Consider the following 24,977-nt stretch of genomic DNA (forward strand, 5'->3'; position numbering starts at 1 on the left):
TGCCTCTGCCTCTCTAGTGCTGGGATTGATCCACTCCAGATCTAAAAATAAGTCCTGTTAACTGCCTAGCTGTCTCTCCAGCCCAGCACAGTACACATTTAAAATATGTATGTAATAATCACAGTCCTTACACATGGCAGTTGTCTACTGGCCCAGCTGTACACACTGCGAGGACTAGGAGGCCTCTTGTCTTTTTATGTGTATGCCCTTGGCATCTACACAAGATGCCTGTCTGGCACCTTGTAGGCTTCTAAAAAACATGTGTTTGTTTCTGGAGAGAATGAAGACGGCTGCTGGGTTTTTTTGTTTTTGTTTTTGTTTTTGTTTTTGTTTTTAATTTTTAAACTCCTTGGTCTAGGACCCAGGATATTTATTACTCTGAACCCAAGGACTAAAATAATATCAATAAAATTATTAATTTTAAAAAACAAAAGAAAGAAGGACAAAGTATTAAAAACAAAACAAAGGCAGAAGAGTAAGCTGTGGGTGTCTATAATCATAGTGTATAGGAGGCAGATGGAGAGGACCAGCCTCTGCACTACAGGAAAGTATGGGCTGTACAATAAGACCACACACACACACACACACACACACACACACACACACACACACACAAGAGATAATAAATTAAAAGAAAAGGAAGGGGAAGCCGGGCATGGTGGCGCATGCCTTTAATACCAGCACTCAGGAGGTAGAGGCAGACGGATCTCTGTGAATTTGAGGCCAGCTTGGTCTACAAAGTGAATCCAGGACAGCCAAGTATACACGGAGAAACCCTGTCTCGAAAAACAAACAAACCAAGAGAGAAAGAAAAAGAAGGGAAAAAAGAGACAGATTTTATTTGAGTGGGTGGACATGGGCATTATAACGGCATCAGTTTAAGGAAGGTCACAGACTCATGAAAAATACAGTGAACTGAGGAATCCAGAATAATCCAACTGGTAATTATTCTCTGCACTACAGTAACATGATATGAACGGGAATGTTTTCTTCAAAATAAACTCACGACTTAACATAGTGTCCTTCCAAACAGGCTAGAAGGAAGGCAGGTGTTTTCCCAAGGCACCTCAGCTCGGGAGCTGTGGGCGCCAGCACAAAGTTCAGAGCTTGAGTAAACAGACAGTATTCCAACTGGCTCAACGCACATTTCAGTCTCAAATGCCAGAAACGGAGTCTGTTGTTCTTCAAAGGCCTTGAGCAGTCTTGAGAAAAACACTGCTCATGGCTTGCTCACGTTGCCGCCCCTGGAATCCGTGTTTAAGGGTTACAGAACTGTTAAACACCCATCAGGGAGAATTCTGAGCAGCTCAACAGACTAATTTGTCCTATTGGTGTGACCACATCTTGAAAAAAAAAAAAGCAGTTCATTTAAGATATGAAGTAACAGTTGAACTTGGATCCCCGTGGAAAGGTGTCCCCAAGTGGCTATATCTATCCCCAGAGTTTTCTCTTGTAATAACCAGCCGCCCAGTTACAATTGCTTCCTAGCATAAAAACATGTTTTCTTGGCCTGGGAATATAGGGATATGGTTCTATCGGCAGAGTGGTTGCCTTGCATGCACTGAACTGTGGGTGGCGCAGGCCTGTGAACCCAGCACTCGGGAAGTGGAGGATTAGAAGTTCAAAGTCATCCCTGGCTTCGTAGGGAATTTGGCTCTAGCCTAAGCCTGCAATGTTTCAGGACCAAAGAAAATGGGACTCCTGGGTTCTGGGGTTAGGCGATTCCAAGGAGCACTGGGCGGAGTCAGAGGCAGGGCACCCCCAGCTAAGCGGTTCGCTCCCGCTGTTCAGGCATCTGCCCTCAGCTCCAGCCTGTGCACGCGCCCGAGGAGCGCGCACCGGCTGCGCGGTCCCGCGCGGGGAAGGCGGCCAACGGTTGCCGCACGAACATGGAGTCGGACCTCAGGATCTCCGAGCCCGAGGCTGCTGTCTGCAGTATCAGCCCGCAAGCGGAGCAGGCCGTCCCAGACACCCCAAGGGACTCAGCGGCTCAGGGCCTCACGTCCCCGGTGCGCTCGGTGGTGGCTTCCCCGCGCCCTGTGAAGGGCAAAGCGGCGCGGCGCCGGCTCCAGCTCCCGCCGGTCTCTCAGGCCGAGACGGGTGACTTGGTGCCCGTGCCCCCGGTGCCCGAGGACCAGGAGGAGGCGCAGCCCCTGCCGCCGCTCTGCGCATCCCCCATGAGGGGCATGTGGCGCAGCGAGAAGGTGGCTCTGTACTGCGACCAGGTGCTGCAGGGCTCGAAGGTGCGAAGCCGCAGAGGGATAATTCGGGGAGGCTGGGTCCCTCCCACAGAGAGGGAAGCAAATCTGTCCCTTGAGAACAGTCTCCCGGATTCAAGGTGTACAGAGTGGCCCTCTTAGCCGTGCCCAGACCCTTAGACATTGTGGGTTAAAATGACGCCTCCTAAAGATGAGGCCATGGAGGGCTCATCACAGCCTGGGCATACATCTTAGTGTACAAAGAGACACCCTTTCTCAAAAAAAAAAAAAAAAAAAAGGCTCCCAGTCAGCAAGCCATGATGTAGATAGATGTTTTGTATGGAATGCCTGTTAACACCAAAGAAAACAAATAGTATACATTTTTTTCTTATTTATTTATATTGGATTCTCAAGACAAGAGTTTCTCTGTGTAGCCTTGGCTGTCCTCGATTCACTCAATAGACTAGGCAGGCCTCGAACTAACAGAGATCCACCTGACTCTTCCTCCCAAATGCTGGGATTAAAGGTATGCACCACCAGGCCTTGCTGAATAGTACACATTTTAATACAATTTTGTTTTGTAAAGTGTATAACAGAAAAATTCATGTACAAGTATATTGGTTGAAGTGATGGCTTTAAAAATTGGCGGCCGAGCATGGTTACCCAAGCCTTTGTTCCTTTTTTCTTTTTCCCCTCCCTTGGGGCAGGGTTTCTATGTAGCTTTGGTTGTCCTGGGACTTGCTATGTAAACCAGGCCATCCCAGAACTCACCAGGATCTACCCTGCCCTGGCTCCCAGGTGGAGGCACATGCCTGTAATCCCAGTACTCAGGATCATGAGTTTAAGGTCATCCCAGGGTTACATGGGGGAGATTTTTGTCTCCACGGTAAAGAAACAGCTGGAGGTGCAGTTCAAGTGGCAGGGTGCGTAAAGTGCTGCCTTTGATCCCCAATATCGCCCACACACTGTGCTTTTATTGACACAATTCTTGCACTCTTGGAGAAGGGGAAGGAGGAGGATGGAGCGGGGGAAACACTACAACGAGGCAGGCATAGTGACATACCTTTGCGATGCCGGCGTTCAGGAAGCAGAGGCAGGAGGATTGCCCAAAGAACTTCGATGGCGTCACACAGTGGAAAACTGCGCAGTTGTAAATTCATGCTTATGATTAGGTTAAAAGGCAAGCAAGCCTGGAGGGGGCCGTGACAGATGGCTGGGAGAATAGGCACGCAGAACTGCTGAGAGGAAACAGCCTGAGCTCAACAGTGCCATGTTAGCACAGTTTTAACTAGTTGTCTTAGCATTTCTTATACTCTTTTTTCGCCCCCGCCCCTTTTGATTTTTGAGAGTCTCACTACGTAGTCCTGGCTACGTGGAGCTCACTAAGTAGTCCAGCGTAGCCTTCGATTAGTGGTGACTCTCCTCCTGCCTCTGCCTCCCCATATTGGAGGTACAGAATTCCCCACAGTAGTGGACATGTATTTCTTGTGTGTGTGTGTGTGTGTGTGTGTGTGTGTGTGTGTGTGTTTTAAATAAGGTTTGCTTAGAGACAGGAGAAACTTTTTAATTTCAAAAGCATCATTACCATAAAACTTAGACTGTGTAAGTACCTATTTTTAATCAGATATTGAGGATTGGGTGTCATTCTGCTAAAAATAAGTGGAAATATTTGTATAAATTATTCTATCATTGATTATGGTCTAATGAATTTCATAATAGTTTGGATTACTTACCTTTTAAGTAGCTGACTTTATATACAAAAATCAAATGGGCAAATATTTACTGAGTGTTTAATACACTCACTTGTTTTATAAAGTGGAGTGCAATTTAAAATTTATATGTACTGAATTTTTTGTTGGGTTGGTTTTTGAGCCAATCTCATGCAATCCAGGCTGGCCTTGAATTCACTCTGTTATGGGCACTGGCCTGAAACCCAGATCCTTCTGTACTGACTTCCTATGTGCTGGGATCACAGGCATGCCTCTGAATATTTTAAATAGGCAATGCCATTTTTGTTTGTTTGTTTGTTTGTTTGTTTGTTTTTCCAAGACAGGGTTTCTCTGTGTAACAGCCCTATCTGTCCTGGACTTACTTTGTAAACCAGGCTGGCCTCGAACTCACAGAGATCTGCCTGCCTCTGTCTCCCAAGTGCTGGGATCACAGGCGTGCGCCACCATGCCCGGCTTTCACTTTCACGGGGGCTCTGGGAATTGAACTCGGATCTTCAGGTTTATGTTTACCTCCACCTCGGTGTCTTCTCTCTCATTAGGCAGAAGACGCAGATGAAGCTATGAGTACATACCTGTCCGAAAAGCTGAGAATGAAGGACAAATGGCTCGGAGTCTGGAAGAGCAACCCAGAGCTGTTCTTTGAGAAGTACGAAGAGGCTTCCATTCCTTTTGTTGGTATACTTGTCGAGGTAAATTTCACTGGCTTTGTTCTTTGAATGAATTTAGCAGCCCCTTTCATGATGGAAATTTTTTTATTAATCTGCAACTGTAATATTCATACAAATATCAAACAGATGAGTGTGTGGAAAAGATAAAGATGAGCACTGGCATACTTATACTTGGGGACAATTAATGACGAACTAGGATCTGGTAGCATTGAATAATAATTATTAGCTAAGTTTCAGTTGCCCAAATTCTGTCAAAACTGTATTTCTTACCATAGAGGCAGAGGCAGGCAGTTGGAGGCTAGCCTGGTCTACAGAGAGAGTTCTGGGGCAGCCAGGTGACAAAAAAAAAAAAAAAAAAAAAAAAAAAAGCAACAAAAATATATCACTTAAAGAATTAGTAAGTTGGGCCTTTTACAAGTGGTCTACTATGTCCCTTTTATTTATCTAAATTTTATATACATTGGTTCAGATGAGGAAAGGAAATTGGGTCAGAAAACTGTTGTCAAAATTTGACCTTGTCAGTGTGACTGACTTGTAAGGCGTCACCTAAGCTTCCGAGCCATTCAGTCCACGGCTGCATAGTGTAGTTCATTTGGTGTCATACATATGAGTCACTTATTGATTATTATCCTTGTATGGGAGTTAATATCAATTAATATTATATTCGTGACTGGTGCTTCTGTCCTCCATGAGATTATTTTTCAATTTTTAAAAAATATTGTGTGTGTGTACACCCTCTTACATGCATGCATGTATACCACAGTATGTGTGTGGAGGCCCAAAGACAGCTTTCAGGAGTCAGTTCTCGGCTTCCGCTCTGTGAGTTCTGGGGCGCGAACTCAGAGAGTGGAGCTCGCTGGCAAGCCCCTCAGCCCCCTGAGCTAGCTCGCTCGCCAACACATGTTTCAAATAGGCTGTTTTGGCCACAAAAACCTTGATACTTATCACATCATACGCTACTTGGAAGCAACTAAAATATACATGCTGGGTGGAAAAAAAGAGTTATTGATACTTTTTCAGATAAAGAATTGGTGCCTTTCCAGTAACGCAATTAGAACATGAGAGCCTAATGATTAGCTAATTTTTCAACAATACTCAGTGGTTTAGGAGGGTTTTTCATTTTCAGATCTTGGGCAGTTTTTGCCTGGATCTTTTATAGTGTCTCCGGAAGCTTTTCACGTGCATAAAGAGTAGGTGGTCTCCGCTCGTGGCAGGAAATGTGGGCACGTGTTTAGTAGTATAAATTGGGGCTTTCTTCTAATCAAGTCTTCTGTGGGAACTTAACATTATAACACATTGCCTCAGCATGTGCACACCACACACTACTGAAAGCAAGGCCAGTGTCCCAGCCATGCCTTTTCCTTAGCGAATTACAGCCCCAGACTCCCAACAAGCTTCCTAGCATTCCTGAGGTTCCATGGAAATTTGCATTATATGGGCTGGATCTCCCTAGTTTTTGACATTTTATCTGTGTGCGTGTGCAATTGCACATGTGCATTTGCACACATGCCACAAGTCAGATGACAACTTGTGGGAGTCAGTTCTCCCCTTCTATGTGGGTCTCAGGTCAAAATCTTGTCATGAGGCTTGGTAGAAAGTGTGCTTACCTGCTGAGCCTTCCCTACATAAGACTGACTGGCTTTCTTTCTCTCCTCCTCCTCCTCCTCCTCCTCCTCCTCGTCCTCCTCGTCCTCCTCGTCCTCGTCCTCCTCCTCCTCCTCCTCCTCCTCCTCCTCCTCCTCCTCCTCCTCCTCCTCCTCCTCTTCTCTTCTTCTTCTTCTTCTTCTTCTTCTTCTTCTTCTTCTTCTTCTTCTTCTTCTTCATTTTTCAAGACAGGGTTTCTCTGTGTAGCCTTGGCTGTCCTAGATTCACTTTGTAGATCAGGCTGTCCTTGAACTCACAAAGAGATCCACTTGCCCCTGCCTCCTGAATGCTGGGATTAAAGGAGGGTGCCACCATGTCTGGCCCCCTTACATAAGATTTTTCAAACATTCTACCAAAGTCTAAGGTTTTACGTAAAATATGTCCATTATTTAATTTGTCTTTTTGCCTTTTTCTTTTCTCTCCTCTCTCTCCTCTCTCTCTCTCTCCTCTTCTCTTCTCTTCTCTTCTCTTCTCTTCTCTCTCTCTCTCTCTCTCTCTCTCTCTCTCTCTCTCTCTCTCTCTCTCCCCCCCATTCTTCTTCCTTTTTTTAGCCAGGGTCTCACTCTGTAGCCCTGGCTGGACTGGAACTGCGAATGTAGACCAGGCTGGATTGATCCATAGAGATCCTCCTGCCTCTGCCTTCTGAGTGTGGGATTCAAGGTACGCACCACCATGTCTTTTTCTGTCCTATTCTAAAAATAGCAATATTGCAAATTATACTACTTTAGAATATTTTTATTTTATTTTATTTGAGAGGGAGTTCTTGCTGTGTTGTTCTGGCTAGCCTTGAACTCAACATAATATATATATCGCATAAGTATTAATATCATGCTGGTTCTCCTGGCCCTGGTTTCTGAGTGCTTGGGTTACAGGCAAACAGGGCATGCACCAACACACCCAGGTGCTTTAGACACCTCTAGGAGATCAGCTTGCCTCTGCCTCCCAAGTGTTGGGATTAAAGGTGTGTGCCACCACTGCCCAGCTGATAACCTCTTTTTAAAGACAAGATTCCATTCTGTAGTCCAGAATGTCCAGGAACTCATTTTGTAGTCAAGACAAAACTTCAAACTTTTAGGAAGCCTCCTGCCTTAGCCTCTCAAATTCTGGGATTAACTCTGGGCATGATGGCACACACTTTTAATCCCAGCACTCAGGAGGCAGAGACAGGTGGATCTCTGAGCTTAAGGTCAGCCTGGTCTACAGAGTGAGTCCAGGAAAGCCAGAGCTACACAGAGAAACCCTGTCTGGAAAAGCAAACAAACCAATCAAAAATAATTTAGAAGAATCAACGTCGTGACTAGCTCATATATTAGAAATCCTGGAACATTCTGGATATTTGCAGTTGCCTCCTGTATGATATTTATCCTAGGTGACATGTAAACCACGCCAGAACTCAACGTCTTGTTTCAAAGTGACAGTTGCTGTGGCTGAGCCCTTTTCTTCTAACATTGCAAACATCTCGAGGGACTTGGTGGACGAGGTCCTTGGGGAACTGGAGTACAGTGCGCCTCTCCTGGAAGTGTATCCCATTGAAGGACAAGATGCCCATGTCCGTGACATTGCTCAAGCCTTGGAAGTTGTAAGGTAACAGGGCTTTCTCACTTCTGAAATTTAAAATTACTTTATCCAGCAGCTCATTTCATGTGTAAGTTTTGCTCATATAAACACCTTATATCTATTATTTATTTACTTGAGACTGGTGAACTGACTTATTTAGAATTAATTTACCCCTTCTTAACATAATAGACTTGTAACTCTGTTAGTTTACAAATTGTATAAGTATTAGATATGGGTAATGGAAGGTTTGCCCTGTTTTTTTTTTTTCTTGTACTTTATAAAAATTGAGTTAAGAAGTGTTATAAGCTATATATGATAGTGAATTCCTTTGATCCTAACAGTCAGGGGGTAGAGGCAAGTGGGTTTCTATGAGTCTGAGACCAGCTTGGTCTATATAACAAGGCCCGGGCCATCCAGGGATACATAGTAAGACCTTTTCTCAAATAAATAAGTAAAACTTTAAAAAAATCTGTGGAATCTAGGGGCAATGGCAGACCCTATGATCCCAGCACTGGAGAGGTAGAGTTTAAGGTGGTCATTAGCTGCATAGGAGGCTGAAAGACAGCCTGATCTAAATGGCACCTTGTCTCAAAAAGAAAACAGATTCTAGAAATGGTTAGCCACTCCTATGTGTGTTTAAGCATCTGTCTTAGATGTCTATTGTGATAAAACACTGAGCAAAAGCAGCTTAGAGGAGGAGAGGGTTTATTTGACTGACACATCCAGGTCACAGTCTTATCATGTAAGTCAAGTCTCTATAGAAACCTGAAGGGAGACACCGTGGAGGGAATACTGCTTGCTGGATCCTGATGGCTCATACTTAACTAGCTTTTATACAGCCCAGGACCACTAGCCTATGGGATGCTGCTGCCCACAGTGGGCTGTGCCCTCACATCAATTAACCATCAAGACAATTGCCCACAAACATGCCTACAGCCCAATCTGATCTGGGCAATCCTTCAACTGATAGTCTCTTAAGAGACTCTAGGCTGTGTCAAGTTGATAGTTAAGTCACCAAGACAGCATCTGAAATATATTTGATTTTGTTTTTTTAACATATGAGGACATATTCTGGTGCCTCACATTTCACCATGTCCCCTGGAGGGGGACACCTGGTGGCACTCAGAGGAAGGACAGCTGGTAGCCAAGAAGAGACTTGATACCCTATGAGAATATACAGGGGGAGGTAATCCTCCTCAGGAACAGTCATAGGGGAGGGGAATAATGGGAAAATGGGGGGGTGGAGGAATGGGAGGATACAAGGGATGGGATAAACATTGAGATGTAACAAGAATAAATTAATAAAAAAAATTTAATAAAAAAAACATATGAGGACATTACAAACACTAGATGTCATTGTTGGTGGTGTGATAGGTTGTTATAAGCTGGCAACATTTAGACAGAGTTATCTACGAACAAAGGCGTATTTATGACATGCTTATGTTTTTCTAATGTTCTTTTCCCATACAAATTGTGTTAAATCTTGCAAATTATTTCTTTGTTGAACAAAGTCATAGCTCAACTCTATAAAATTTAACACCTGAATTTTATAATCTCATTTCCAGAAACACTGGGTTTTTTTTTTTTTTTCCCACCTTCTCATCCTCCTCCTCCTTTTTGATTTTTCAAGGCAGGGTTTGTTTGTCCTAGAACTCACTCTGTAGACCAGGCTTGCTCAAACTCAAGAGTTCCTCTTGCCTCTGCCTCCCATGTTCTGGGATTAAAGATGTGTGCCACCACAGCCTCTCTATTTTCTTTCTTTGTTTCTTTCTTTTTCCTTTTGGTTTTTTGTTTGTTTTATTTTGTTTTGAGACAGATATTTGTTTGTTTTTTTGAGACAGGGTTTCTCAGGCTGTCCTGGAACTGGTTCTGTAGATCAGGCTGTCCTCGAACTCAGAGATTCTCCTGCCTCTGCCTCCTGAGTGCTGGGGCCAAAAGTATATGCCACTACTGCCTAGCCAATTTCTTATCTTTAGTAACAAAAAATATAGTCCAGGGCATTTAATGTTTAAAGTTTGATCTCCTCTTATTATTGGTTCACTCATAGACTATTTTAAAATATTGTCCTTTTGGTGGGGGGGAGGGATTGAGACAGTGTTTCTCTACAGCCCTACCTATTCTGGACTCCCTTTTGTAGAACAGGCTGGCGTTGAACTCACGGAGATCTGCCAGCCTCTGCCTCCCAAGTGCTGGGATTAAAGGCGTGCTCCACCATGCTCGCCTTCAAAATATTTTCCTTAAGAAAATTAACATTTGGCAGAGACAAGAGAATCACTCTGAGTTCAAAGCCAGCCAGGTCTACAAAGATAATCCCAGGACAGCCAGAACTATTACACAGAGAGATCGTGTCTCGAAAACCCCAAATAAATAATTAAGATTTGGGCTGGGAATATAGCTCACAGTTAGAGTGCTTGCCCAGCATGTGTGAGGTCCTAAGTTCAACTCCTACCACTGCAAAAATTAAGGTGTGGAGAGGTGAAGGAGGGGGTCATGGTCATGGCTCGGGGTAAAGGTGCTTGGTCCTAAGCCTTGCTGGGAGCCCCATCAAACCCTTGGCTGTCTTGGACTCACTTTGTAGAGCAGGCTGGCCCCGAACTCACAGTTATCCGCCTGCCTCTGCCTCGCGAGTGCTTAGATTAAAGGCTTGCGGCACCACGCCCGACTAACGACCACATAGGAAGCCACTCTCTGACTTCCAAAGTTCACATTGTGGTGAGAGTGCACACATTAAATACATGTAATTTTTTAAAAATTAGGATTCATATTAAGTTTTGACATGAAATTCTTTTAGAAGCTTCTGAACATGGTCTACATGTTGTTAGTTACTGTCATCCTAATTTGGTTTATTGTAGGTTTTTTTATGATTTTCTTTGGAGAGACTGGGATGACGAAGAAAATTGTGACAATTATACTGCCCTAATCGAAGAGAGAATTAACCTGTAAGTAGAGCTGAGAAAGCCTTGAGCCGCTTGTGAGGGAGCAGCGTGTAACTAACTCCGTTGCTCCTTCCTAGGTGGTGTGATATACAGGACGGCACAATCCCCGGCCCCATCGCGCAGCGCTTCAAGAAAACGCTGGAGAAATACAAAAACAAGCGTGTTGAGCTCATCGAGTACCAGAACAACATTAAAGAAGACCCATCTGCGGCTGAGGCCGTCGAGTGCTGGAAGAAATACTACGAGATAGTGATGCTCTGCGGGCTGTTGAAAATGTGGGAAGACTTGCGCCTGCGGTAAGGATTTGTTCCGTTGAAGGAGCCCCGGAGGAGCATGGGTGTTCTTGTGTGCTAGCGTTTGCGGGGATCGTTAGGCAAGCCCAGGCTACATGAGAGCCTCTTTAAAAACAACAACAACAACATCGGGCTGGAGAGATGGCTCAGAGGTTAAGAGCATTGGCTACTCTTCCAAAGTTCCATTCCCAGCAACCACATCTATAATGTGATCTGGTGCCCTCTTCTGGCATGCAGGCGTACATGCAGGCAGAACACTATATATACATAATAAATAAATCTTTGTTTTTTTTGTTGTTGTTGTTTTGTTTTGTTTTTCGAGACAGGGTTTCTCTGTGTAGCCTTGGCCATCCTGGACTCACTTTGTAGACCAGGCTGGCCTCGAACTCACAGCAATCCGCCTGCCTCTGCCTCCCGAGTGCTGGGACTAAAGGCGTGCGCCACCACGCCCGGCTCTATAAATAAATCTTAAAAACAACAACAACAACAACAACAACAAAAAACAGCTAATCAAGCAGAGGCAGGTAGATCTCCGTGTGTTGGCAGCCAAGGCTACACTGAGAAACCCTGACTCTAAAGACCATAAAAAAAAAAACCAACAACAACAACAAAATAGTAATAGTGACGATGATGCCCTGTTTGTGAGTTAAGCATAAGGTACAACATGAATATTGGAAATTTGTTTTAATTTTAGCTGTTTCCCTTATCAAGCAATAAAGTGCTTCGGAGAAGCCAAGAGACTAGACCTAAGGGAATGGTTGGTAATTGTGTATGACTGCAGCTTTGGGCTGACAGGGATGATACACTAACGCTTTCCCCTGATGGGAAAGAGGGCGCGTGAAGAAAAGTCAAAAGAGAGAAAAAGGCCAGTGGTAAAGAGATAATCCTGCTCAGAGGGCAGCAGGCTGTGGATTTTCTAAGTCACATCATTAAAAAATGAAAGTAACCTGTTCACTAATAATATCTAAAAATCAAGGGAGCCGAAGAGTGAGCGCAGCAGTTGAGAGTGCTTGCTGCATTGGCAGAGGACTGGGATTCGGTGCCCAGCATCCGTGTCAGGTGGCTGACAACCTGTAACTACCGCTCTGGGGGAGGAGTGGGAAGGCTGACTCCCAATTTTGGCCTCTGTGGCGTTGCACTCACACACACACCCTCTCCCACAGACACACATCCATATGTAAATAAAGACAAAGCTTTTTTAAAAAAAGTTAAGCATGTCCCAAAACTTTTATGCCTCTGTATCACAAGACACAACCCACTTCTTCCTTATATATAAACCTACAAGAGTAGATTATGAAGCAAGATCAAGATTTCTTCCCTACTGTAATGGAAGTCAATGGCTACAGCAGGTTGTATGAAGATTTCTCCATTTTATTTTATTTATTTGTTTGTTTGTTTGTTTGTTTGAGACAGGATTTCTCTGTGTAGCCTTGGCTGTCCTGGAACTCACTCTATAGACTAGGCTGGCCTCGAACTCAGAGATACACCTGCTTCTACCTCCCCAGTGCTGGATTTAAAAGTGTGCACCACCACCACCCAGCTGGATTTCTCCATTTCAAAGAACAATCCCCTAAAAACAAAAAGATTTTAGAATGTAAGGTTTAAATATCAATTGTTGGGCTAGCGAGATGGCTCAGAAGTTAAGTGCACTGACTGCTCTTCTGAAGGTCCTGAGTTCAATTCCCAGCTATCACATGGTGGCTCACAACCATCTATAATGAGATCTGATGCCCTCTTCTGGCGGGCATGCAGAGATGTGCATGCAGAGAGAGCACTGTATACATAATAATAAATAAACAAATCTTTAAAAATATAAGCATCAGTTGTCTAAAAGATTTCTGGCCAGGGTTGGCAGTGCACACACTTAATCCCAGCACTTAGGAGGCAGAGGCAGGCGGATCACTGAGTTTTCTGCAAGGCTGCTCTATATATAGAGTTCCAGGCAGCCAGACCCACATAGTGAGTCCTTGTTTCAAAAACCCTAAGTTAATCAATCAATCAAAATGAAAGCTCTTGTTAAATTGCTCTCAGGTTGCTCACTGCTCTTAACATGCTTGTGGCTAACAAACCTTGGTAGCGTACAAAATTTTTTCCATGTTAATTTACTCACAAATATTTTCTGCTATAGAGTTCATGGACCTTTCTTTCCAAGGATTCTGAGACGTAGAAAAGGGAAGAGAGACTTTGGGAAGACTATAACACACATCGTAGCAAAGGTGATGACGACTGACATGGTAAGAAGCCCCTTCCTCCTGTGTATCCACTTAAGCTCCCAGATGTACAGTTCTCATCTGACTTGGTGATCATGCCTTGCGTACTCCTTATCCCATCTCCATGTTGGCATACTAGGTAAGCACTGACCGCTCTCCACAGCACCCTGGCCATGTTGCCAGAGAGCAAGAGACACACCCACAAAAGAGGCTGCAGTCAGTGAGAGAGACGCGCGGATTCTTCATGCATTTCACAGATTCCAAGATGGAGATACGGTCAAGTAAAGAGACAGCAACAGCCATGGCATAGACTAATACATACTGTAACAGGATTATGTACAGGGCACATGTAGGATGGGCCATAAGTCAAAGGATTTTGACAGTGCTGACTGGGAAAAGTAACCCAACTGAAACCTGGGTTGAATGAGCCCTGGGGGAATATGTTTAGCCAGCCTCTGAACACATATAAATTGTTTCAATATAAAAGTAACTATTTCCACCCAACCTGATGCTTAATAGCATTTCACAGCTCTCTCTCTCTCTCTCTCTCTCTCTCTCTCTCTCTCTCTCTCTCTCTCTCTCTCTCCCTCCTCTCTCCTCTCTCTCTCGCTCCTCCCCCTCTCCGCTCTCTCTCTCTCTCTCTCTCTCTCTCTCTCTCTCTCTCTTTCTCTCTCTCTCACGCGCTCTCTCTCTGAACTATTCTACTTTGCTTTGTCTTGGTACTACCCTGGCTTTCACTGTCTCTGGATGCTTTCGCCTGCCCGCTGAGTTCTCAGTGTTCAGTATTCGTCTTTTTCATGCACTGTCTTTTCCCTATTTATCAGTCTCTTGTTCTAGCTTCATTTGTATGTGTACAGTCCAAAGCAGATAGTAACAGGCCAAACCTATCTGCAATCTTATGCGCTGGCTTGTTCAGGTTCCAGAACTCTCTGTCTCAGTAAATAGCCCTGGCATTTGTCTAGTTGCTAGTTAGTTTTTCAGGAATTACTTTAATAGCCCCAGTCACCTTCACACATACACTGTACATGCAGCACACGCAGACTCATTATCATGTCTTCAATGTAATGAGTAACTTTCCATTGTTCAGAATTCTGGGGTTGGATGTGGTGATGCTACCCAGGGGACTGGACAGGAGGATCATTTATTCAAGGGTAGCCTGGGCCTCATATTGTGACCCCACTGAAGGGGTTGTGTCGAGGGGGGAACCTTCTGCACTTTGAAGAATGCATTACATTGCTAAATTCAATTATAGTGCTTTTAGAGTGTTTACCACCAGGCGTGATCTCAGCACACTGTAGATGCTGGCTAACAGTTTTTATTGAATCAATAAATTAGTGTATGACAGGAAAATAAGCTTCATATGAGACAATCAGAGAGGTCCACCCACCCAGGTTGGCATGCAACACTAAGAGGAGTGCGTGAGAAACAAAGCTGAGCTAAGAGCTGCTCTTGTCTGCCGGCGGGCCTGTTTCTATTGTTCTCCCTTTTTTATTACACTTTGTTTATTTACTTTGTGGAAGATGCATGTGTCACATGTGCATGTGGAGGCCGGGCGTGGTGGCGCACGCCTTTAATCCCAGCACTCGGGAGGCAGAGGCAGGCGGATCGCTGTGAGTTCGAGGCCAGCCTGGTCTACAAAGCGTGTCCAGGACAACCAAGGCTACACAGAGAAACCCTGTCTCAAAAAAACAAAAAACAAAAACAATGTGCATGTGGAGGTCAGAGGACATCTTGTGAGAGCCAGTTCTCTCCTTCCACCATGTGGGGTACAGGTATTAAACTTAGGGAGCCATGCTTGCCAACAAGCGCTTTCACCACCTGAGCCAGCCGGACAGCTCCTATTTCTATTATTTGTTTAAAAAAAAAAAATTTCTTTTTTTATTTTCTGGCAATCAAATTCTATACCATCTTTATATACAAAGAAGCCTCCTTTCCAACAGTTTCCTAGAGACTATTTCACACTTCACTCACTGGATTGTGGCCACCAGCCTTTGTGATTCCTTAGCAATAGTGTGGCAGATTCCTTTTTCTCAGGGAAGAAAATTCCAGTGTGTTGCCTTTACTGGTAACAAAAATGTTGGAAGGCTATGGCAAAGCTATTGCCGTTGGTATTTTTTCACACGGACTACATAAAAAGAGTCGGGATGTTTCTCTTGGTGTTTGGTGAGCAGAATTGGTTACTAGTGCCAAAACTTATCACAAGAAGGTCATTCTTTAGTGGCAGGTCCTGAGAGAGAGAGAACCAGGGGATCAGAAGATAAGGAGACCAGGAAGTCTTGTATAAGCTATGTCTTATGCCAAGCAGCTTATTAAGAAGTATAGCATCAGCCAGGCATGGTGGCCCACACGTTTAATCCCAGCACTCTGGAGGCAGAGGCAGGTGGAACATTGTGAGTTCGAGGCCAGCCGGGTCTACAAAGCAAGTCCAGGACAGCCAAGGCTACACAGAGAGACCCTGTCTCAAAAAACAAAACAAAGAAGTACAGCATCTTTTTAGTGGCGGGGTGGAGGGCAAAAGCAGACAGCCCTGGCTGTCCTGGACTCTCTTTGTAGACCAGGCTGGCCTCGAACTCACAGAGATCTACCTGCCTCTGCCTCCTGAGTGCTGGGATTACAGGTGTGCACCATGTACCTGGCCTTTGTTGACTATTATCTGGAAGTTCTGTTTCTAGATCATTGGTTCTATCCCACTGGACTAGGTCTTCCTTATCTCGACACTACACTGCTTGATCATTTTGGCTTTGTAGTAAGTTTTGAGATCAGGTTATTTTTATAAAACAGTGTTTGTTTCCTTTAGCTTCCTTTTCCTTTTCTTCTTCTTCTTCTTTTTGGTTTTTCGAGACAGGGTTTCCCTGTGTAGCCTTGGCTGTCCTGGACTTACTTTGTAGACCAGGCTGGCCTCAAACTTACAGCGATCCGTGATCCACCTGCCTCTGCCTCCCAAGTGCTGGGATTAAAGGCATGAACCACCACACCTGGCTTAGTTTATTTCTTTTCTTTTCTTTTTTTTTTTTTTTTTTTTTTTTTTTTTTTTTGGTGGCTGGAGAGACAGCCGTGGGTGCTGGGAACCAAACTCTTATATTTATGGATGTGAGCCTAGCCTTTAACAGCTGAGCCATCTCTCTAGCCCATTAGTTTATTTCTTAACCCTGCTAAGACAAAAATAATTGAGACTCTTTTATAATACAAGGCTTCACAACACAATATTGAGCAGTTTAAGTCTGTTCTTAACCCTCTATTTATTGTGTTTTACTCTCAGAGATACTTGCACTTTGTAGCTTTCTTCAGCTCCAGCTCCTTCCTCCTAATCTTCCTTGGACTTCTACACTGTGGATGAATCCCTTGGTTCCATCCCCTGCTTCTTCTAATTCCTCATCCCCTGGCTGACAGGAAGTCCAGCCTCTCCCCTGCTCATTGATTGGCTGTAAGATGCTTTATTGACATATCAGGGGGACAATTGGAGAGCACAGCTTACACAACATTTAGACAGTACATTCTTAGAACAAAGCTTGCAACCAAACATGGGTGGGCAGGCGGTAACAGAAATCAGCATTTAGACTACACACTAACCTTATTCCTACTTTCCTGTCTTAGTGCTTACTGCTCTAGTTAGCTGTGAGACCCAGAAGAGTGGAGCCAATAAACGTCTCCTGCAATAGCCAACTTTATTTAGCCTTGCATGACTCCATTCGTGGACTGTATTCCAACAGTGGTTCATACCTTTAACCCAGCACTCAGGAAACAAAAGGCTCTCTGAGTTTAAGGCCAGGCTGGTCTACCTAGCAACTTTCAGGTCACCTAGGACTACATAGTGAGATACCATCTCAGTAAGTAGATAAACAAATGGATGTCATTGCTTTTCATGATAATTAATGAAGTTCCTTTTCTCTCCCTAATGCAAATCTTTGTACTTTTTGTTTGTAACTCCAGAATCTTCAATACATGAAATTGTGTGAATTCCCCACAACTGGAAAGGCATTATGAGCTAAAGAGAGCAAAGCAGGGCTGGCAATGGTTCAGTAGGGGAGGGCGCTGATAACCTGAGGTACCACACAGGGCAGATGGAGAGAGTCAGCAGCCACAACTTGTCCTTGACACACTTGATCGCACGCATGCTGCATCCGTGCCTGCACATGCGCACACAATCAACTAAATAAGTATTTTAAAAAACAAAGTAGAACTGGGCATAGTGGCACATGCTGTGTTCTCAATATGAGACAGGATATCAAGTTCCAGGGTAGCCTTGGCTACTTAGGAAGACTTTGATGTAAAGAGAAGAAAGAGGAGGAGGAAGAGAGCAGGGAGAAGGAGACTATGGGGAGGAGGGGAAGAGGAGAGGTAGTGGTGGCAGCAATAGCAGAAGGTAGTTGGTACATAAGAAAGAGGGCAGGGTCCAGTGTCACTTGCCCTGTATTTAAGGCTTGACCCCAGCACTCCTCCATGATCTTGAGGTAATACACTTAAGGTAATACAAAGTATTCAAAATGGCTTCTGGCCTGTAACCCATCCCCAGCAGTTGGTAGAGGACTAATAATGGTCACTGGATGAATACACACCACCTAGGTAAGCCTTGTGGAGAAAAATGACTGTGTCCAGGAAGTGTGCTCAGGTGGCACGCTGCTGAGGGCGCCTCACTTGCTTTTCCTTTGCAGGTGAAGAACCTGTCTTCAGACACACTTTTGCAGCAGCACGACGACTTGAATCTGGCTTTGGACAGTTGCTACAGTGGAGATATAGTAGTCATCTTCCCGGGAGAATATCAGGCTACAAATCTGGCTTTGCTGACTGATGACATCACTATAAAGGGTTAGCGGGCAGCTCTTTGCAACTTTTCTTACAGCACCATAGAGTAGAGAAAACTGTGTACTTGTGGGCATATCTAATCAAACAACCAGAAACCAGGAAAGTTTATCCTTCTCAAAATCCCGGTGCCCTTTACAGTAACGAGCATGTTGCTCATGCTGCTCCCAACCTTGTAGGCTCAAGTGGGCTCTCGCCGAATCAGCTTGGTGAGTGCCAGGAGCTACACAGTGCACCATGATGCCCAGTGGTTCATTATATTTTCTTTGTCTGTAGTGCTTGGGATTAAACTAGGGGCCTTGCAACCTGCTTTGGCAAGCATTCCACTACTGTACAATAGCGCCTGCCATCTTTTTTTTTTTATACTTCTATGTATATTTCTATCAAAATTCTTGTGCCCTGTTCACTTTGAGGGTATTCTTATTATGGTAAAAAGAAAATAGTGAACTTACTATGTATGCATTTAAAAATTCAAGTATATCTTCACTGTAAATGTATTTTACCAACCTGGGCAGAGGCAGATGGAATTCTGTGAGTTTAAGGCCAGCGTGTCTACAAAAAGAGTTCCAAGACAGCCAGGGCTATTACACAGAGAAACCTTGTCTAAAAAAACCAAACCAAAAATAAATAAATAGATTACGTAAGTACTTTAAAACAGATGTAACCTTCTTGATGTTAAATTTTGGACAACTGGTTTGGTTAGAGATATTATTGGTATGATTAGGATTCTCTGCCAGGTGTGTGTGTGTGTGTGTGTGTGTGTGTGTGTGTGTGTGTGTGTGTGTGTGACTGTGTAGAGGTCAGAGGACAGCTTTGGGAAGTAGGTTCTCTTTCTACCACGTGAGTCCACAGAATAGAACTGAGATCATCAGCTTTGCAGCAAGTGCCTTTACCCACTGAGTCGTTGCTATGGTAATTAATTATGGTTCTAAAAGCAAATTAAGATGTCGTGCATTTTTTGTCTTACATATTTGTACACAATTGTTGATTATATGAAAATATATTAGATCTAGAAGTTGGGCACAGTGCCTCATGTCTATAATTCTAACATTAGGAGGCTGGGGCATAAGTTTAAAGCCAGTCTGGGCTACATAGTGAGCTCCTCAGCTTCCTGAGCTAAGAGGGAGACTTTGTAGTATATTGTTGTTGTTGTTGTTTTGTTGAAAATGATTAGTGGAATAAGTATGTTGAATAAGTACAGTAAATGTGGTTAGATTGATTATAAAAATAGATCTCAGCTGGGTGTGGTGGTGCATGCCTTTAATCTCAACACACGGGAAGCAGAGGCAGATGGATCACTGTGAGTTCGAGGCCAGCCTGGTCTACAAAGCGAGTCCAGGACAGCTAATGCTACACAGAGAGACCCTGTCTGGAAAAACAAAAACAAACAAACAAACAAACAAAAAACCAGATTTCAACATCAAGTAATCAACTTAATTCCCAAAGATTATCTTATAGATGTGGGTGGAAAGATGGCTCAGAGGATAAAGGGCTTTCTGTGCAAGCAGGAGGATCCATATGACTACCGTGGCAGTGGATCCATCTGTAACCCAGAGCTAGGAAAGTAGAGACAGACAGACCCTGGGACTTACTGGCCAGTTAGTCTTCTTGAAATTCCATGTCTAACAACAGGCCTTCTCTCAAAAAAGGAGGCAGAAAGTAGTGCAGGAAGATGGCCTCCTATGTACAGGTGAGCACAGCTGCAGGCATACATACACAGGACTGCATTATAGATACTTGCCAATAGTGCCTATTTGCACAGATGCATAATGAAAGTAAAAATATATATTATTGAATGACAAAAGAACTTTCAATTTTTTGATTACTAATTTGTTTTTGTATCTCTGCATCAGGAGTTGGGAAGAGAGAAGAAATTATGATTACTTCTGAACCTTCGCATGACAGTTTTGTGGTATCCAAAGCTGATAATGTGAAACTAATGCAACTCTCTTTGATACAACAAGGGACAGTTGATGGTATTGTAGTGGTCGAGTCTGGCCACTTGACTCTAGAAAACTGCCTGCTAAAGTGTGAAGGAACAGGCGTGTGCGTTCTTACAGGGGCCTCATTGACAATCAAAGACAGTGAAATAACTGGTGCCCAGGTATTTCCTTCTATAAGAATAGCCTTCTATGACTATAAGTAACAATCTGGAGTGGTCTTAAACAGAAGATAACAACTGTATGCATGTTCGGGTGTGGGAGTGTGGGTGTGGACAGCTCATAGACATGGTGGAGGTCAGGGACAACCTTGGATGTGACTCCCTTGTCTTTGACCTTTGTTTTTTCCACTCATTCATTCTTTTTTTAAATTTATTTTTATTTTTTATTGAGTGTATAATGAAAGAGGGCAAATGAGCTGGGAGGGAGGGGGGTAGAGTACCACCTGTAGGTCAAGAGGAAGGGCCTTCTTCCTATGCTGGAGTGAAGTTTCTTCCTCCTCTCTTTTGGTCTTTGAGTTGCTCTGTGTAACAGTCCTGGCTGTTCTGGACACTCTATGTAGACCAGGCTGGCCTCAACTTTGATTCTGGCCTCCCTCCTGATTTCGCAGGCCAATAAGGGAACCCTTTAACCCCAACACTAGGAGAGTTTGAGTCCTGCCTGCTCTTCTTGCAAGTTATGCTTCCAGGAACCCCAGGCAGGACTTGTAGATTGTTCTGGAAGATATCTTTGATGAAAGCATCTTACGGTCATTATATGCTCCCTGAGAGTCTTGCCCACTCCTTCCATGAGCCTTCAGTTCATCATGAGGGTCTAAATGGAACCAGATGCTGCTGGCCCCTTCAACCTTATTTGAAACAGGGAATCTGTAATTAAAATTGTTTTATTATTTGTGTGTGTGCATGCGAGTATGTTTGTGTGCATGTGTGCACCTGAGTACTCTGTGTGTAAGTATGCACATAGATCAATTTTCAGTAATCGGTTCTTCCTTTCTCCCATGGCTGCACCTACCAGGCTAGTTGACCTGTGATCATCTAGAGCAGCGGCTCTCACTTTGTGGGCCATGACCCTACAGGGGCCACATATCAGATGTTCACATTGATCCATAGCAGTAGCAAGACTACAGTTATGAAGTAGCAATAAAATAATGTTATGTTTGGGGGTCACCACAACAGAAGGAACTGTGTTCAAGGATTGTAGCGTCAGGAAGGTTGAGAACCACTGCTCTACAACTTCCCCTATCTCCCCCTCCACTATCACCATAGAAGCACTAGGGCTAGACAGCATGCTTTCATGCCTGCTTTCCATTGGTTCTAAGGGTTTGGATTCAGGGTCTCACGCTTCCACAAGTGCTTTTCCCCACACTTCCCAAAAGACTGTTTATTATCTTTCCATGGAACTAGACTAACTCAGCTTAGAAAGTGGGGGACATAGGGCTAGAAAGATGCACAGGGTTAAATGCAAAGGACCAGCCTGAGTTCAGTCGTTGTGCAGAACCTACTTCAGGCAGTTTACACCCACCTGTAACTCCAGCTCCAGGTGATCTGATGCCCTCTTCTGTATCCTGTCAGCACCTACATTAGCATAAGCATGTGTCTGTGCACACGTAAACAAGTGTGCATAATTAAAAGATAATCTTTTTTTTTTTTTTTAAAGTGGGAGATATGCCAGGCATGGTGGCATGCATTTGTACTTCCCTATTCCCAGGGGGTGGAAACTTTTAGTAACTTGTGTTGTTTGCTTTGAATTTCAGGGTGCTGGTGTTGAACTATACCCTGGAAGCATAGCCATTTTGGAAGGGAATGAGATTCATCATTGTAACAATCTCAGAACCAGTGACAGTTCAAAAAGCACCTTAGGTGGCGTTAACATGAAGGTATTGTCTTAGTGTTTGTTTTGAGACAGGATCACACTATGTAGCCCTGGCAGGCCTGGAATTCCATGTAGAGCAGGTTGGCCTCAAGCTCACACATACCTGCCTCTGCTTCCTGAGTGCTGGAACTAATGGTGTGTGCTCCAGGCTTGTCATAGTGCTCACTGGAGAAGTGTTCTAAGGGTTTTAGATAAGCCAGGTTTCTTTTTCTGTCACTGTGATGAAATGCTGACAAAAGCAGAAAGGCTCACAGTCTGAGGGATACAGTTCATCATTGCAGGGTCAAAGCAGCCTAAGGCAGCTGGACACACCGCATCAACCATCACAAGTGGAGTAATTAAATGCTTATGTTCAGATTGATTTCTAGATGATGTCTAGGACCTAACCCAGGGAATGGTACCTCCTTTTAGGATGGGTATTCCCACCTCAATTAACCTAATTAGTATAATCCCCTCACCGGCACAGCCAGAGGCTAAATAATCCCTCATAGGTATGCCTGGAGGCCTGGTACTATTTTAATACTATCACAAGTATTAAAAGAGTAATAATCTTGTTCAGATGCTCTTTCTACTTGAAAAGGAATCATACACATAATGAAATATAGTAAATGATAACTGATGGGAAACAAGCCTATCTCTGCACAGACAGATGTGCACGTGCGCACACACAGTGGCAACTGAACTCAGGCTGTTATGCATATGAGTCAGCAATGCCACTGAGTATGTCCCACCATCTTTTGAAACAAAGCAAGTGCAGGATAGCCAAGGCTACACAGAGAAACCCTGTCTTGAAAAATTAAAAAAAGAAAACATATTTACCCTTTTTCTGTTCTTAAATATCTTCCAGTTGCTCAAAAATGTTAGTTTGCACCAGGATCACTATTAACCACTCTTGCAGAGGTACAACCTAGCTACCATTGCAGTAAGTCTGGAGTGAAGTTTGAGAATTTGTTCTTGTCAGTTTCCAAAGTGATGCTGCAATTACTGGTCATTCACTAATCACAGTGACCATGGAACAGCACAACACTGACACCACCTGGTGAATGGGTAGAACTGTCTGTGATCAGAGACAAGAAAGCAGAGGCAGGACAAAACACACACTATGCAAAACACATAGCAAACAAAATCCAACAAAACTCCACAGTGCACTGTATTAAACTAGATCCCTCCCAACTCCTCTGTGTAGTAATGTTAAGCTTTCACCGGATACACGTGTGTGAATTCTCCATTACTGTCACTGTCCTTCAAGTGGTTACTGTAAAGAACAAAGTGGCAACCTGTCTTTATCAAGTCACGAGGTGTTTCATTGACCTATTGTATTTTTCTATTTTGTTATCTGAAACCATTTTCATGTTTATGTTGCAAATGTCAATAGGGTGCATCCCTATCTAGAATTATCTAATTATTTAGGATAAAAACATGAAAAAAAAAAAAAACCCACCTTTCTTATTCACATCTGTAGAATGTGAGGAACATACATTTCTTTGAGCTCTCATAGCTCTAAAGAACCCTTATGACTGGGAGTCTTAGTGCAATCTTGTGTTTGTTACTGCTTGTCTTCATATCAAATCCTGAACAGTTGATTCCAATTTAACAGGTTCTTCCAGCACCCAAACTGAAGATGACTAACAATCATATCTACAACAACAATGGCTATGGAGTGAGCATTCTTCAGCCATCGGAACAGTTCTTTATTGTGGCTGAAGCAGCTCTCAACAAAGGGGCTGCTTCAGGAGACAAGAAAGATGATAAAATGCTCTCCAAGGTCATGCAAACTCTGAATGTGGAAATGAACAACAACAGGATAGAAGCAAACTTAAAAGGGGATATGAGGATAGTCACGGGCTAAAGCATCTGGATAGGTGTTCATATTTTATAGTTCAGTAATGTAATAAATGATTCTTGTTATCTCACAAATATTGTAGTTTTAAATTCAAAAATTAAAACGTTTAAATGCTTTCATTGAATTACGTTTTAACGTATTATTTAAGATACTAGGTGATGTAGCTCGGTATCATGCTAGCCTAGCATGCATAAACAAAGCCCTGGGTTCCATCACCAGGAGCACCATATAAATCCACCCATGTGCTGGTGTGTGCTTATAATCCCAGTACTGAGGAGGTGAAGCAGGACAACCCAAAGTTCAAGGTCAGCCAGAGCTCCACTGGAGTGAAGAGGCCAGCCTGGGCCACTTTGGTTAGATGAGGTACACCTGGACAATACAAATGCTATTCCCTTCTCAGGGACCATAACCTAAATCACGTAAGCAAACTGAACCTGGCCATAATAAAGTATGAACTGAGTGTCTGAGGACTAGGACTATTAACATCTTTGACAATTTGCCTACAACCTATTTTCTCAAAGGGATATACAGCTTGTATCTTTGTATCAGGAAGGGAACCCTGAGCCTTACATGCTCTAAAATTTTGTCACATTATGCCTTGTGCTGGCTAGTGTTTTGTTAACTTGATAGGCAGGTCATCCATAAGAGAACTTCAATTGATTTGGGGGGGAGGTTGTTTTGGTTTTCAAGGCAGGGTATCTTTTCGTAGACCACAATGGCCTTGAATTTAGAGATCCACCTCCTGAGTACTGAAATTAACGATGTGTGACACAAGGCTTGGGTGAGAAACTTTTGATTAACCATGTAGGAGGGCTCAGGCCATTGTAGGTCATGCCATTCCCAGGCAGGTGTCCTGGATGGTGTTATCAAAACACTAAACAAGCCTGTCAGCCTTCCCTTCATGGTTCCTACTTCCGTCTCTGCCCTGACTTCCCTTTCCAACCCAAAGTGCTTTTTGGTGGGTCAGTTTCCACAGCAATAGAAAATCCCAAGGCACCGCCAGCGCCTTTGTGTACATACTTGAAGATCCTCATTTGACTAAATAGAGATGGCTTCACATTTCTCTCCATTTACCTATGTACTGGCTTTTAAGTTATTTGAAACCCCTCACCCACACTCTTTAGCAACTCCAACTTCTGATGTGCTGGACAAAGGACTATGCCATTAAAAGGTTCTGTTACCAAGGCTCCTGTCAGGGGTGAGAAGTCTTTAACACAGCTAAAACCAGGACCACTAAGTCTGACAAAACTTCAATTTGTCCCAGATGTCTGAGACATCTTGTGCTA

The 24,977-nt window shown here is 43.7% G+C and overlaps 1 protein-coding gene across 1 annotated transcript; it reads left to right on the top strand.

The window, feature by feature from the left end:
• Positions 1 to 1,888: 1,888 nt before the first annotated feature.
• Shcbp1l (SHC binding and spindle associated 1 like) lies at positions 1,889 to 23,738 on the top strand. The gene is made up of 10 exons (XM_051148245.1): positions 1,889 to 2,243; positions 4,468 to 4,617; positions 7,610 to 7,824; positions 10,650 to 10,736; positions 10,811 to 11,029; positions 13,155 to 13,260; positions 17,889 to 18,042; positions 19,890 to 20,140; positions 21,730 to 21,852; positions 23,446 to 23,738. The coding sequence occupies exons 1-10, from the start codon at positions 1,890 to 1,892 to the stop codon at positions 23,695 to 23,697; spliced, it is 1,911 nt and encodes a 636-aa protein (XP_051004202.1). The 5' UTR covers position 1,889; the 3' UTR covers positions 23,698 to 23,738.
• The last annotated feature ends 1,239 nt before the right edge of the window (positions 23,739 to 24,977 follow it).

The sequence above is a fragment of the Acomys russatus genome, chromosome 6 (genome assembly GCF_903995435.1).
Source record: "Acomys russatus chromosome 6, mAcoRus1.1, whole genome shotgun sequence".
NCBI classification, from domain to species: Eukaryota; Metazoa; Chordata; class Mammalia; order Rodentia; family Muridae; genus Acomys; species Acomys russatus.